The 17,053-nt window shown below is 31.2% G+C and overlaps 1 protein-coding gene across 1 annotated transcript in view; it reads left to right on the top strand.

Annotated features, from left to right (window-relative positions):
• The window catches only part of LOC137931545 (serine-rich adhesin for platelets), a 91,997-nt gene that overhangs the window by 20,912 nt on the left and 54,032 nt on the right, over positions 1–17,053 (top strand). The window contains exon 3 of the mRNA XM_068774971.1: positions 15,734–15,914. Within this exon, the coding sequence (XP_068631072.1) occupies positions 15,734–15,914 (181 nt within the window). The remainder of the gene's footprint in view (positions 1–15,733; positions 15,915–17,053) is intronic.

Here is a 17,053-nt window from a genome sequence, read left to right as displayed (position 1 = left end):
AATCTTTAATATTTTATAAACAGAGATGTGACTTTTCTTATTGTTCATTACAAATATAAACATTTATTCTCATCTATATATGTATACATAACATCGATTTGGTATCGATTGTTTGAATGCAAAGTTGAGGCATATTGCAGAATGTTATATAACAATGTACGGTACATAAAATAATATGGTCTGTTTTAATTTTACCGAAGAGTAAGAAAGAATCTGAAGCATCTTTAATACGTAGAGGAACAATGCTGTTAACCAAAACGTTATTAGAATTTTTAGAGCATCGTATAAATTAATTCACATTTTTAATTTGTTAAAGTTAATTAGTTTAACGACTTCCTTTTAAAAAGCCGCTTTATTATTTTTAGCAGTTATTAATTTATTATTATGTATGGAAAGTTAATTAGCATTTAACTCTCTATTTCGCTGCGAAATAATTTATACCGCTTAGTACAAACTGTGGTTTTGATTACTATCTTATTATTTACATTTTCAAAGTAATAACTCTTTAATCTAAAATAATCTATTATATTCATACTATTTATAACTGAATTAACGAAACAAGCATCCAAAAGATGAGTAACACAGTGTTGTTAAACAGGATTTGGTTAATATCTTCACTTAACATCACTTTCGGGCATCAGATGGTAAGTTTTGATAATAGAGCATAGAGAGATAGGACACAGATGATAGAATAGCCTCGAGATTGCATCATGTAAAAGTTATCTCTACTCGTCTCTGCACCACTTTGTGTCAGAGTCACATCGTAAAGAGTAAATAAATAAAAAACATGACAGCAGTAGAATAAATAATTATTATCGTCACAATTTATATTATTATGGGTTAGGTAATAATATTGAATATTTATTTTTTAATAAGTTCTGTCGTGTTTTTCACGACTATAAGCTTAAAATTGTTACATCGTTAACGCAAAACAAACACGCGACGTATTTTCATTTTTTCTCTGTTTATTCATGCACTCATGCGATGAACTTGTACAATTTTCTAAATATTTGAAGGCTGCATTCATTATTCTCTTTTTTATACCGTCGAAGGCAAATATAGCACGTATTTGTTTTTATAATATACTACATAGTCCTGAATCAAGCTAAGTGGCCATGATCATTTTTTAAGTTTAGATAATATATGCATAATAACAAAATAAGTTACCGTTAGAAAATTCAGAAATGAAATAATTAGTGGTATATTTACAAATACTCGACATTATTTATAATTTTTAATAATTTTTTTATTAGTTAGATACAATGAAATCACACAAGCTAAGTGTTTATCAAAAGTTTAGTAAACGTATTGGAAGAAATATTACGGAATTTTAAAAACATGTGGCGACACGAAACAAATACTTGAATTATCCAATAAAAGATGCCAAAATCAATGCACAGGGCGTGGCTGTTTTCGATTGCATTTAATGCACACACGAGTTTGATAAATTTTAATTTGTAAACCTATGTAGACAATGATATCCTTTATAGCATAAACATCGATTGAAGTTACTAATTCATTTACTTTCTCATATGCATGTTTTTAACGGTATTGAATATGTTTGAAGTATATAATTTAATCATTTTTAACATTTCGTCAAACCTGTATTGGTGATGACAAATAGTGTTGTTGTTATTACTTACGAATGTCTCGGAATTTTACGTAACAATTAAATTACATACAGAACGGTTTTAAAGATCTTAATTACCTTCATTGATACAACTTACTCCATACGTTATTAATAGAATAGAAGTACGAGAATATGACTTCCACGAGTTTTTCTTTGGCAAAAATGACTGAATTTCGTAGATAAAGTTTTTTAATGTTACGGCTGCATCCTTTTCCTTCCAACGGAATATACACTTTTTTATGTATTCTTTAATTTCCATTTATTAGACTAGATGACGCTGAAGTAATTAAGAGAATGCATTATTTTCAAATGATTTCATCTATTTGTAATTAGTACTTATAAATAGCATTACTAACTTCTGTAAGTCCCCTATCATAACACGGCTGGGATTTTTTTAATTCCGTTTCAAATAGTTTACAATATTTATAATTATAGTTATATACTTATATTATATAATGTTATAACCTATTTATGATCAATAATTGATACTAACGTCAATTCTGTCTGTAAATGCCATTTGAACAGTAGTGATAGAGTAATCCAAAAAAAGCTGTACATATTTGAGAGTTACGCAACTCTCAAACATGTACAGCTCTTTTCTTCTTGGTCATACTAAACAGCCTCATTGGAAATACGTAGCCAAAGTTTACATGTGGTGAATTTGTTTTTTCTGTGCGAAAGGCATTAAAGCTTTAACACTTATTTCCAATCTCTATGTTAAAAAGTGATAATTCTAAAATACGTTATATTAATTATGTTTTGTATTGAAATGCGTTAGGCAATAATTTCTAGCAACATGAAGCAAAATAATTAAATTTAATATCAAGAATTAACAATCCTAATTTCAAAAACGCTATTTCTTATTACAATGTCACTACATTATTTATTATTTCTGAAACGATTGATTTTTGCTAGGGTATACAATACATTAATTGACAGTAAATGAGCTATAAATTCACTCATTTAAAGCTATTATACCTATAACCAATCACCCTGTATACTATTAAGCTACTTTTACTTATGAATACTTTACGTAAGCTACCATAGCGGCTCGCTTGATCGTTTATTGTAATACCACTGAAGTGTGATAATTTGCTTAAGTCAAGGCTTTCTTTGAATACAAATGGGCTGAAAAGGTCATACGACGTAATTTAAACATTGTTTTTGCAATTAACTGCGCCGGTGTAGCGTGCAGTGCATACATTATTTTTGAAACACAATTATTATACAAATATTTGTTTATTTCATTATCGAGTATTATGCGAGGATTAAAATGTGTGTATATAACAATTGCCTGTGTACCATCCTCCGTAGACCGGTAGGGTTCGATGCTGACAAATCATGGAATAGGAAATAACTATAAAGCGATAGGAAATAACGTCCGTTGGTAGAAGTTTCCTTGTGCTTGTTTTCCTTATTTCTATAACCTTGTATTAAGAGATTGAATAGGTCTATAAAACTTTGTATCAGGAATAAAGAAATCCGCACACGAACGAAAATAACCGACACAGGACAGCGGATGGATGAATTGAAGTAGCAGTGGCCAGACCACAGCACAGAACAGATGGCCGCTGGAGCCTTAAGCTTCTATAGTGTAGACCACAAAAGACTAAGTGCAGTGTAGGATATCCATCCGTAAAGTGGATTGATGATCCGGATAAAGTCCGAAACTCTGGATGCTGGATGCATCAAACCAGTCCAACCGCGTATTGAAAGTTCAAGAGAGGTTAAATAAACCCATAAGTAAAATTTTGATGTGTAAAACTGATGAGTTATAATTCCAAATGTAATAGAATTATTATTTTAAAGTGGTGATTAAGGCATTTATATAGATATTCAACCTTAATATTTTTTGGCAATGAATAAATAAATCGACTACTTAACAATAGTCTTCCGAAACTGGAAATCGTGATTCTTATTATGCGAAAATTGTGTCCCTGCGCACCGTATCGAAGCGTCGATGACATTTTGATTACTGTCATTTCAATGACATTATCGATTTCACTGTCATTACCTTGACAGATTAGAATTTATTTTTTATCTGGCGGAATGCTCTTAGATAGTTTCTTTTGATTGGAAAGTGTTTAATCTTACATACAGTTACAAATAAGAGTAACAGAATGTGTAAATTTTTTTTAATGTAGTGCAAAAAGTTTTTTTTATAAAATATATCTTTTACAACTAAAGTAAAGAAAATAAATGTACGTCTTTAGTTCAGCAGTTACAAATGGTATTTGTATGTTGTGTAATTGGTCCATTTATTGGTTTATTAATTCATACGGAGAAATGTTACGTATTTAACTACTTGTCTGTTTTTATGTCTGCCACTTTAATATATTTTATTTCGTAAATGAGTAAACAGGCATTGAGAGCGCTTAGTAGATTTTAGGATATTTTTAGTGTTACGTTCGAAAAAAAATGTTCGTTCGGTTTCAGTGCACTTTATAGTAATTGAAAACCTAACCTCTCGAACTTTATATAATACTTATAATATAAAATTGATTTCATAAAGTCGTGAGCAAAATGCAGGAGCCGATAAATTTCACACTTGAAAGATTAATAATTGACACTTATCAATTGTTGTTTGCAACACCACAGAAAAATAATTTAGCAAATGTTTTTGACTATTAATAATAATATTTTAATAAACTATGGAATGATTGAAGTGAAAGGTTGTAAGTAGTTACATGATTTGATAAAGTTTTTATGAAATATACAGATGAGAAATTTATTAACTTATTTCTATTAATAGTATTTTCTCCTATAATTATATTCTCTATTAGTATGTCAATTATGTTTCTATTGCAACGCCATCTGTCGCTAACAAAATGTGAGATGCTCAGAAACGCCTACAATTTATTACAGCTATGGACGAGCGTACCGTTATGTAGGGCTGACAGTACATTCCAGCAAGTATACCATTGATTGTGTAACATTTCTCGGGTACTCCAATAACAGTTAATTACAGATAAAATCAGACACCATAGCCTTATTGTTTATATCCCTTGTCGTTGGCCATTCCTACTACTTAAGCTAGTTAATTTCAAGTTGTAATTGAGTTTTTGACCCTCACTGGCTCCGTAATTAACCGGGGTTATAATAATTTCTAGGAATTCATCACCAGGCTTATGAACAGCTTTATCCATTACTCCGTACAAGGCTCACGTGATGGTGTACTCTTTTATCGAGTAATCTGTATACCCCAATTTTGGTAAAATTACAAAAGCTAATATTTTTAATTTAAACAAAACACACAAATATAATGACATATAATCTCAAAATTACGTTAGTTTGAAGAGAGCATACATTTATTACAAATTAAAGAAAGATTTTAATTGTTGGTTTAGCTTAAAATTAATATAGTCAAGATATTATAAGAGCATCAACAATGAAAGTGTGTAAGATTTTTTCATAGTTTTCTTCAGAATTTGTTGGCCTATCGCAATCCAATATAAATACGTATTTCAGAGTGATCAAGTTAAAAAAAATATAGATCGTAACAAGTGTAAAAACTTAAAAGTTTTTTTTATTTATACAACAGTACAGCTCAACCTCAATCTCAACCCAATCATACAGTGCTAATTTTCAAATGTGGGACCCAGAGAGAATAGCTTTTATATTAATTGGTCTAACCTATGTACCTTATTAATAAAAAAAAAACTTGAGGTAATTCTATTTGTAAAATAAAAATAATTATACTAATAAATTAATTTATAAATAGTTAGTATCGTTTAGTATTTTTTATTGTCATTCCTGGATTTTCGGTTGCACCTTAATTCATGCAATTAAACTTAAAGTTGAAAGCCCTAGCGAAGGGCCGCCCGAGACTGGTCCCTTGTTTAATCGACGATGAGACGAAGCTGTGTAACCTGTAACTCAAGAAATGAGTAATTACCTTTTTGAACGATTAACTGTAAATGTAAGGTCGCGGGAGCAAGCGGAATTAAAGACTCTAATTTGGTCGACGAATGGAGACGTTTCTAACTCTTTTTTTAGAAAATTTTAAGCATTAAATAATAATTATGTCAAATTAATATGGTTTAATAAAGAATAATAGTAAATTTACAAGCTTATAATAATAACTTCCTTCCCCTTGTATCGTATCTCTCACTACTGAAGATCACAACTCTTTCTGCAAAGTTTGTCGCGTACTATTCAGCCATATTTTAAATATTTTGAAAAAGGTTTTAAGGTAAGGGTTCTCAGAGCCCTGCCCCTCTGCACCGGCGGAGTCTGCAAATGCCACTTAGGCAGCGGTGCAAGAAAGGTAAAAGAAAAGTTTAAATTTTTTTAAAACAAAGACGTAAACATAAAAAGAATGGTTAGAAGAAAGTAATCTTGTATTTAAATATCTTGCGACTAGTTATGTTACTTATGTGGTTTTAAAGCTAGCGAATAGTTTGAATTTGATATAAATTTAAAAGATATATATCGAGTATGCGTCATAAACCGGAGCAAAATATACCGTTCACTTAATTATTATTAGTTTTATGAATTATTTAACGCTTTAACCTATTTGCAAATCATCTTTTTTAAATCCGGTTTAGATATCTTCGGGCCGAAGAGCAAAACATTAAAAGACGCTTAATGTGTTATCTTTTTCTTTGTATAAAATTTTTGAATTGTTTTGATGAACAGAAGTAACGTTCTTTTTGTTTATTTTCAATAAAAACTTGCTGTTTAAACTCACGAAGTTTAAGACAGGTACACGTTTTAATATTATAGATGACTTATTTATTTTGTCGTATTTTCTTTGTATTTGTATTATTTTTGTAGCTTTGTTTAAATTTCATACAAAAGTAACTGGCAATGCAGAAAGGTCGACCTATATTTTTTCTTTACACTCTAAGTAGACCTATTTTTATCATCTTTATTTCAGTTTTAGCTTGGACATCGGCCTTCTCTTTATGTTTCCAATAACAGATTGAAAGCAGTTTGCTTCAATCTTTTTCCGGGCTTAACAAGCTTATATGTCTACCTTGTGGATCTTATACTGCGCTTGTCAAACCGTGGTCTTTACTCTAGAACCTTAAGTAGTGGCCATCTTTTATGCATTCTATTTGACCCGCTCATTGGTCACTGCCATTTCAACTAACAAATAAATAAAATGTCCAATTCAAAAAAATCTTTATATCTCTATAATCTATATCGAATCATAGACTATGGATTTGTAACAACGGATGTTACTGAAGTATATGATAATTAAATTTTAAGTTTATCGTCTGTCCTACAGATATATATTTTTTGCCTGATGTTCGTTAAGTATTGTATCTCAAATGTTTTTGTAAGAGGTCGATGACGAGAGCGGATACGATCGCAGTTGCGGCTACCAGACAATTCTGCGGTTTGCCTCCGGTCGTGTACACGAACTCAATTCTTACATTGACCAATAATGAAGTAGATCTAATATATTTTGCACCATCGAATCGAATCAGATTACATGACGCCAGTAAGAAAACCGTTGCTAATTAAACAATGGTCATTGTTAAACTACAGTCAAACAGTGTGTATGTTATTGAAGTGTTGATACATTTTTGTTACCGTACTAACAAAAGATAACAAATATTCCTTTTTAGGATACTTTATTGAGATTTCTCGATCTTAACCATTGTCACCCAATTAGTTTCACTAAAATATTAGATCCTTAAAATTTAAATTAAATATCATTTTATTATTGCAACTGCTTATTCAATTAAAATAAGAAAAATAGTTTAACAGTTCTTCTTAATAAGATAGAAAAATGTTTATAATAATAGCAATTAATTAAACAGCTTAAAAGGTATAATAGAACTTAGTCTTCTCAGGCAATTATGTTAATAAATATGTATACATAATTATTCATTAACATATCAGCAGATAGACAGAGGTCAAAGCATAGGTCTACCCCAAAGCACTCGAGAACCTTTCAAACCCAACGGCCATCAGTTGCACGAGCGATGCCCCCCCCCCCAACTGCTATTACAAACGAACAATTGTTTATATATAATAATTAATTGAATATAATATAAATCTTAATCATAAGGATAAAGTGATAGAAAGGGAGGCAGAGGAGACTTATTGTAACAAAAATATATAAATTGAATATAATTAGAATAGGTGATAAAGTTAAACTCAATATTTGCTTTCAAATATACGCTGTCTACGTCATTAAATACTAATAAATAAATATAAAGTTTATTAAAGTACATCACAGTGGTAGTAGAGAACTGAGACAAGATGGTAGATCGCGAGTTCGATTCCCGGGACATACAATCTTATTCACACTTTGTGCATTGATTATACGGGATTGCTACTGCTCACCAAAAAGATTTCCAGATGATGGGTAGCAGCGTCCTCCGCGTACCATAATACCACATTGCGATTATGGTATAACCCACCAAAGATATATTTTGGGTAGGCTAATGTCTAATAAAATCTAAAAGAATGTGAAATAGATATTTTTGGACAAGCATTGACACAAGATTGAATTCTTCACCAATTTGGCAAAAGTAAAGATATACTAACTATAAAATAATAAAATAAATGGTTTCATTAAATATCAAACGAAAGTAAACTTTCTTACGCCGTCGTCTTTAGATGTTTATGGGAAAGTCGTGTCTTTTACGTGTTTCCTAATACTATTTCTTTAAAATAATTTGCTATTTTTATTTAACTATTGGTCGTTTTTAATAATTTTGATTGTTCTATTTTATTATGACGTGATAAGTAAATTCGTTATTGATTTTGGATTAAAACTTAAACTGCTTTTATAAATAATGTTTAAAGTAAAGATGTTTATTATTTTAGAAGGCTTCAATATTTAATATAGGTAATGCCAGCCGTTTCATATTAATATCTAATATTAAAACACATTTCCTAAAGTAGGTAGGTTATGTTTGTTGTTGTTGTTGTAAAGATGAGTTAAAAAAAGCTTTTAAAGCAAAGTTCAAATGTCGCTTTTGTTCGTTCGTTAACCTCGTCCTTTAACTAACGGGGTATATGACGCTTTGCGTTGCTTTTGCTTTGAAATATGGTAAAGGGGAAGTTTCTAGAAAAAAATACACCATACTTTGCATTAAATTTGAATGGATGATGCAAAATTTTAAAAACATTATTACTGATGAAATAATTCATTATGTATACATGAAGTTTAGTTATATGTATAAAATTTGAAACAGTGATTATTTATCATTTATTAGGTAATAGATTTAAAGCTTTTACATCTACTTTTAATCACCCTGTTCAAAGTGATCACTCTGAAACTGTATGAATGCGACCGGCCAATAATTTCTCGCAGTACAAAGTTTGTAGAAAACAATAATTAAATTGAATTTGTGTTATATCTTCTATCTCTTTGTGTTATTATCGTTACGTACTTTATTATTTCTAAAATCATTGATTTTTGTATACAGTGCCCATTAATTGACAGAAAATTTTCTATATATATACCCAATAAATATTTTACGCGAATAAATAATCAATCTGTGTATGATTTTTTATTTTTTTTTCTTTGTTTTAAACATGAACATGAATTCTGTTTAAATTCTCCGAAGATCCGATAAGCTGTACTTGAAAAATTGCCCATGAGAAGGAACTGACGTCATCATCCGACGGTTGGGGAATACTTAAGAAGCGTACGAAAGATGCTTGACCTTACAGAAGCAACGCCTTTACTTTAAAGAGATTGCATAAATTATATTAACTATATTTATAATCATCCTAAATACATCACGGAATTTATTTGAATTCTTCTAGATTGTATCAGAACATTACGTCATTATATTTCTTTTACATTTGATGCCAGTAATTAGAAACTGACATAACTTCTATTTTAATTATATCTTTCGTATTATATCCAAGTATCCGCGACAAACATCTAACGTACACTCTTTATTTAATTAATTAGTCGCAATAGATCGATGGAACTTTTCTCATCGCTCCTAGCAATTACGATGCTGGTATTTTTATATATACCAACATAAGATTAATCGAATTTAGTCTTGGTAATAGATCAAAAACCTCAGTAGATAAAAATAAAAAGATACTTCATCTTCTTTGTAAAAAAAGAGTAAATAAACTGAAACTGTTTTATGCGATTTTCGTGTTTTGATACATAAAAGTATGATCAATGATGCCATATGACAACGAAACGTCTTTCACTTCAGGCATCATTAGCATGCTTATAATCCCTCAACGGGTATGGTCTCTCAATGATCGGTTCACGGATCTTCGCATTTTCTATACGAGATCAAATCAGGTGATCCGTAAACGAATAAAAGTAACTGACGTAAGTCGGCGGATTGGCAAGTTAAAGTGACAGTAGGCACGCTGGACGCAGACTTATGGCCACTGAGTCCTTAAAGCTGTGGAGCTGAGACCACTGATTGGCAAGTGCAGCATAGGATGTCTACTCACAAGATAGTGACATTGTTCCAACCGATTCTATTAGAAATCTATGTGAGAAGCTCATATCCAGCTTCAGACGTCCTGCGGCTGAATTGAGGATGATGATGTAATAGCAGAAAAATATTACGTAATAATATAAGCCATACATAGGAGAATGTATTCCTTGATATAATCGTCACGCTTGGAAAGCGGGTTGACGATCGCAATGTGGTGTTAAGGTACGCTGAGGGCGCTACTGTCCTTCCTCTGGAAATTGATCTTTCTGGCGCCACCCACGGGAGGAAGTGGAACATATGATTGTGGTGATGATTAATAATATAAGCAGGACGTACAGGTTTAGAATAATAATGAATTATCTTACTCTGTATGTGTAGTGTCACTAATTAAACTACAACAACAAACAGTCTCGATAAAATCAATAAGAAATGACAATCAACATTATCCAATTGTTCGATTCTTTGTGAAGCGACGCATTCATCGTTCAGTAACACCTATTACGACAGTCCCTTTTAACTTACATCAGTATATATTAGTAAGTACGTCCATTTACCAGTTTATATTGATACAAAACTGTTATGGGATCTGAATTTGCATTGAATCGCTGCATCAAATTACGCCTCCATACATACTCATGAGATTTGGAACATGTTATTATATGATCAACTTTCAAACTTTCCATGGCTAAAACATGTGGTACTGTAGTCCTGTACCAACATAGATTAAAACTTTTATTTATGCAGTTTGTATGTAAAGAAATAATGAAAAAGACTTATAATAATCGTGTTTCATGTACTATATTAAATAAAGATTGTGATTATCTACAGTTACGCGTTTAAGCGTTAGTTGATAAATGTTAATAAATACATTGAATGTACAGGATTATTGGTTATAGGTGTAGATAGCTCAATAGTTGTTAATTAATGTATGGTGCATCCTAAAAAGCGTTTTCAAAATTCAGATTGCTACATTTAAAATTAATATTTTTTTATTATCTGTCGCTCCAGACTTTGTACTGGCAGAAGTTATTGGCATGTCGTATTCAAGAAGAAAAAAAATGTTACATTAATTTCTAATATTACATTTATTACAGGGTGATTGGAGTAGTGAAGTATATGTAATCGTTTTACAGCTTTTTGCTGACAAATGAGCTATAAATTAACCGCTTTAAAGATTTTACAATTATAATCAATCACCCAATATATCACCATAATTTTAAGCGAATGATGGCTATAGCTGGACAAAAACCTCCTCTATAGATTTATATTATGATTAAATTGTAAGCGCCTTACATCCAGCGTTTTCAGACGATCTTAAAAATGGATATTTAATTAATGACAATGACATTTAAGCTGATTTTAAAACTATATATATTATTTTAAAAAGGCATCAAAAACATTCAAGGGACTTGAACTCTTTGATGCGTTACGCATAGTACATTGGATAATGGTTCCCAGCATTCTATACACAAAAACTTTTCACACGAATCTTTCCAACAATGTAATTAGATTTCTGCACTTGAATATTATTATACATTCATTGTACTGCTTACTCGTATTATACGCTATAAAAAAGTAATTTCTTACACATAAAAGTACATACTTCGTTTATATAAACGGTTCTCTATGTTATTGATCAAAGTTCTAATCGATTAAAGTTGGTCATATAACTAATAAGTCGTTTATATTACATAGCTGCAACTCTATTAAATTTTATTTATATTATTATACTTCAGAAACTGTAACCTCGATTTGGCGTGGTAACATATAAATAATAATAATAACATTTTACCTACCTTCTAATAATAAGTATAAGGTAGGTAACTATCACTTTTCAATTTATGCTAGTCTTGAACTGAACTTTGTTTATTTTTCAAATTTTTCTGTAGAACTTAATTTGTTATCTTCAATTATATGAATTTATTTTAAGAAGCGTAAACGAAAACACCGCACTGTAACGACAATAATTGTGGAAGTAGTTTATGAAAGACATCCTAGAGAATCAAATAAAAAAAATTGTAACAAATACACAGGTTTCTTAGATCATTTATCATAGTAATCGCAACAGAGTTATTTGTTTGAACAATCTTTAACAAAGTTGCAGGTTGTTATAGTAGGTGCTGTATATGTGACAAAAGCGTCACAGCGGAGTGCCTTTTATGTCGAGACCTACGTCCGTTCGTTCCATATCTGTCAAAGAGGGCTTGGATAAAATAACAATGAGCTCTCGCGACCGTGTCACTGGCGCTCACTGGATGAATCGGTCCAGCCGACAAGTAGCACAGGCTTTTGTTTCCAATTAATTTAATTGAAATTTCATTTATCTTTTTAATTAAAATCATGTTACAAATATTCGATATCGTTTTATAATTTAAATTGAGCATCAATTATAAAGACTTTAAATTTTATAAATAATATAACGATATAAGTATCTTTCGGTACCAACGGCTGCCGAACAGGTAAACCGACGATATTGTCAAGAAATTTGCTGGATATGGACAAGCCCGGTAAGACCGGATTTCTGGAGGAGGCTTTTGCCCTACAGTGGGAGTCCATCAGCTGCCGTGATGGTATTGACAATAATCCAAGATGAAATTGCTATGTCAAATATAGATTCAAACCATTCAATAGTTTTAAAGTATGTGATTGTTTGAATGGAATGAATATTTCTATATTTTGTCTGTTGGTACCTTTTACTGCCTAAATTCGTTGTATTTAATACACGATGCATAGGGATGATAAATACATATGGACATAAAATACTATTTTAACTGATTTTAATAACATCTTATATATTACATTCATTCTCAGTCTATTGTAATATCACAAAACACTTTTCTATGTTATTATTGTAACTGTAGTTTGATAATTTACCACCATTTACGTCACCGATATAGAAATGTGAGAATAGTTCCTGTGCACATTTAGTTTACTTTTAAATAAAGTTAATAATACATATAATACAATATAAAATAGTTTGAAATGTAGTAGAATGCGAAAAAGAAAATAAATGTCTCTAAGAAGTAAATGTCTATACAAGACATAAAACAAATACAAGAGAATTGCTAGTAATTTAATAATAAAGTTGTTATAAGGCAGTCAGACGAAATTGCAATCTTTTCTTAGTCTTGGTAAAAGGTTCACACAAACTATGTACCTGAATCAATATAGCCGCTGTGCTCGACTTGTTTGATTGTTCTTTTATTCACTCACAAGAATCTTGTGTTAATTTCACTCCTGCCAAGACTAGTATTATTTACGTCGAACCGGCTACGCTAGATGGCCGTCAGACCGGTTGATCTGGGATGTCTCCTCTTGGTTACGGCTTCTTACATCCCTTCAAATGCGATAATCCTTAAAAAATATCTTGTTTTCTTACTATGTTTTGAAATTATATGTACTAATATTTATGGCTTTGTATTAAATTCAAAATCACTGCAATTATAAAGACATTACAGTTTGCTGAAATCTGTTACAATGGCGTTTAAATATTTACAATATAAATTCAAAAATTTTGTGCTATACTGTTTTTAAGCTTAAATTTAATCTACAAAATATCAATGAATCGTAAAAATGTGTATAGAAAATAAGTACAAAATAAATATTATTATTCAATCAGAAACAAAAACTGTAAATTAATCTGATGTGAATAACTTAAAAAGATTTATTCTAAACTCTTTTTGAATTCCATAAATTCTTAGTTTCGGACTTTGCATAGTTATTATTATGAATTATATTTTCTATGTATACCGTCTCGTTTCAGCCCATAGACGCCCACTGCAAGCCATAGCTTACCTCCTCCAAAGATTTCAAAAGATCAACCCAAAATATATCTATAGGAAGATAAATTATAATCGCCACGCTTGACAGGCAGGTAGACGATCTCAGTGTAGTATTATGATATTCAGACGCTGCTGTACATCCTCTGTAGCCCCGGAATCGAACCCGCGACCTATAATCGCAAGTTTCAGTGCAGCGGACTATGCTCGAGATCTGTCTATAAGGTCGAAAGAAATAGGAGATCTGTAGACCAACGAAAGTAATAGACAATGCACAGCAAATTGACAAGTTGCAGTGGCAGTGTACAGACCACATAGCGCGCAGAACAGACAATCAATGGAGCCTTTAGGTTCTGGGGTCAAGCGCAGCGCATGACGTCCAACTACAACGTTGACAGACCTTGTTAAAGTTTTCGGAAGACATTTCTGCAGGTCCTAGTGGAAATCTTCAAAAATATAAATTAAAGAAGCCATATTAAAATGATGATGATTATATATTTTACAAACTTCTATAAAACTCTAATATAGATAGCAATAAACTAAAACATGTTACTGATTTTTTTTACCAGTGGATTCCTCCTATAATAGTTTTTACCTTAGTTGTTGTTTACGTTTGCACAGTTAAAAAGACAGCATTTTATATAATTTTAGAATGTTACTAGAGAACCTGTAATTTACTACAGCTTAGATATTATTAAGGCTTTCTTTCAAACACTGTACATCATTAAATTTGTTAGTCAGTTTGTTCGGGACTACTTGCACCGTAATTTGCGAGCCGTTATACAATTACCGTCTAGATGTGGCTTTCATTCGTGTGTGGCCAGCATTCACTTCTATATTATCTTTAATGGATATAAAATGGATCCACACAATACAAAGTCTATTACGCTAATCTAATAGACAAAATGATGATATTAATAAGTTATCGTGTGATTGAACAACATTTTATAACAATATATTAAGCTATTTGTTGTCACCCGTGCGCTTCGTGTGTTTTAAAAATATTTTTTTATTTGAAATAGACAGATATCGTCTATGTATATATACAAGTTACGACGATATGTAGTATTAAATCGAAGTACGTTAATAAGGTTAAAATTTAGATACCAAAAATTATGGTAATTTCAACGAAAACTTTGTATCTGAGAAACAGATTTCTTCTGTATGCAAAATATAAATTTAACACAAAACAGGAACTCTGTGCAAAATGTATAAATTAAAAATCATAAGATAAGCTTTTAATTCATAACAAAATTAATAGCATAAGATGATAATTAATTCCTGTCTTAATATAATAAAAGATTAAATAAACCCGGAATATAAATATATACGTAATTGACATACATATTTTCAGGAAGCAATTTTACAATAAAAAGATTTTAATAACAAAAAATTAAATACATATCGTAATATAGTAGCAGTGCAGATTAAGAAACATTGTTGTAAACTCATAATATTAATTGTACTTCAAATAAGGATATTAAAACCAATGTTAATTATTATCTCCAACGTCATCATCATTTTAACTGTACGGCGTCCACGGCGTCCACGGGACATAGGCCTCCCCCATAAATTTTCAATAAAATCAGTCGAAAGCGGCCTTCGTCTAGAGTCTTTGTTAACAAGGTCGTTTATCCATCTTGTGGGTGAACGTCTTATACTGCCATACTGCGATTGCCGTTCCGTCGTCTCCACTCCTCCATCAAGTTCCAGCGGTCGTTTGCTGTCCGTTCAATGTGGCATGGTAACCGCCACTTTAACTTAGAAACAAATATGTCTGAATGTCTGAATCAAAATCCATATCTATATATTTCTTTAAATTTCTCATTCAAAACAATTTACCCCTTATAAAGACTGTAGCTGAATAATTTAAAAATAAATTACGATATTAAAAGAGAAAAGTTGGTGTTAGTGTTAATTTTTGTTTACTTTTTTGTTGTCAGGGTCACTCTGAGTCGAAGGGTGCAAAGAAGAGGGAGAAAAGCGCAGGAGGTAATGGTAACGGTAAGCCGAGCCGCGGCATCGCAACTTCCTTTGGTTTCCGGCGACGTCCCGCTAGCACGTCGCGGGCTGACGACAACGCGCGCAGGAAGCAGAAGTCACACGACAAGAATGGAAATGGAGGTGAGATTCTTCTAATTAATCTTTTAAGTATGAATGATATTACAATACTGGCCCGTGGTTCATATTATTAGCACTGATTAATAACACACAAGGTAATTATTTTAATATTCCAAATGTTTTTTTTTTTTACATAAAAAGTAGAGACCGGATTTTCGAATGCAATTTTACCTGAAATAAAATTTTCGTTAGAATTTATGGAGGCGATAAAGGGCTTAAACAAGTTCCTAATAACCGGAATTATTTTCAGTCTCTACCTGTAAACAAACAGGAGAAGTTTGCCGTCTCACTCACACAAGAAGATATTATCTCCTATAAATGTATATCTATTATGCGTCAACGGATATAGCTGTCTATAAATAATATACTCGTATTTATTATGTAAACTAATATTTTTTAAGCTATTGAGCATCTTTTTAATAATTTGACCAACTTACCTTTATTCGAAATATAGAATATGATTATGATATGGAGGTATGGAATTTGCAATTTGCGGGTTCCCTTAGCACATTAAATTTTCTAGTGCAAATCGTCCTGGTGTCGCAAACCTACACTAATAATCATTAACCCTGCATACATAATATATTAAGTAACACTCTAATGGATATTTTAAAACGAAGACGAATCGAGAATGACCTTTTCCTACTTTTTCTTCAAAAACTCTTACGAATTTAAAAAGTATAATAATTTGAAATACCACATTCCGTGCGCAATCGACATAGAGGTGTGCAATAGCCTTTTGTTAACATCTCTTTTATTACAACGCACCTGCATCGTCTCTTCATTATAGAGGGCGGATATAGACGTCTGAAGATCTTTTATAACATTATGTGGCAGAAAATTTAAAACGAATAAAAACTACCATGTAGTAGTAGTGCTAGTAATTAAATATCAAGTAATTGATTTCATCGTTGTTGTTATAAGACCTTTGTTAAAATAACTTAAAAAGGTAGAAAATAATAAATTAATAAAAGAAAATTTTTTAGTCTAGTTTGAAATGAATACAGACAATATGTTACAAAAGTGCAAACAATGGTCCCTTTTATATTAGCTACGTACTGCAGTACTGTTTAAACCTAAAACGTCTAACTTCAATAAAGGACTCAACGGGGTGGTCTCAGTCCATAAACGCCCACTTTGCG

Source organism: Battus philenor, unplaced genomic scaffold, assembly GCF_028537555.1.
Source record: "Battus philenor isolate CCGP_79_NKW_IND1 unplaced genomic scaffold, ilBatPhil1.0.hap1 SCAF_8, whole genome shotgun sequence".
Lineage (NCBI taxonomy): Eukaryota > Metazoa > Arthropoda > Insecta > Lepidoptera > Papilionidae > Battus > Battus philenor.
The sequence above is the reverse complement of the archived record's forward strand: the minus strand, read 5'-3'. Positions and strand labels throughout refer to the sequence as shown.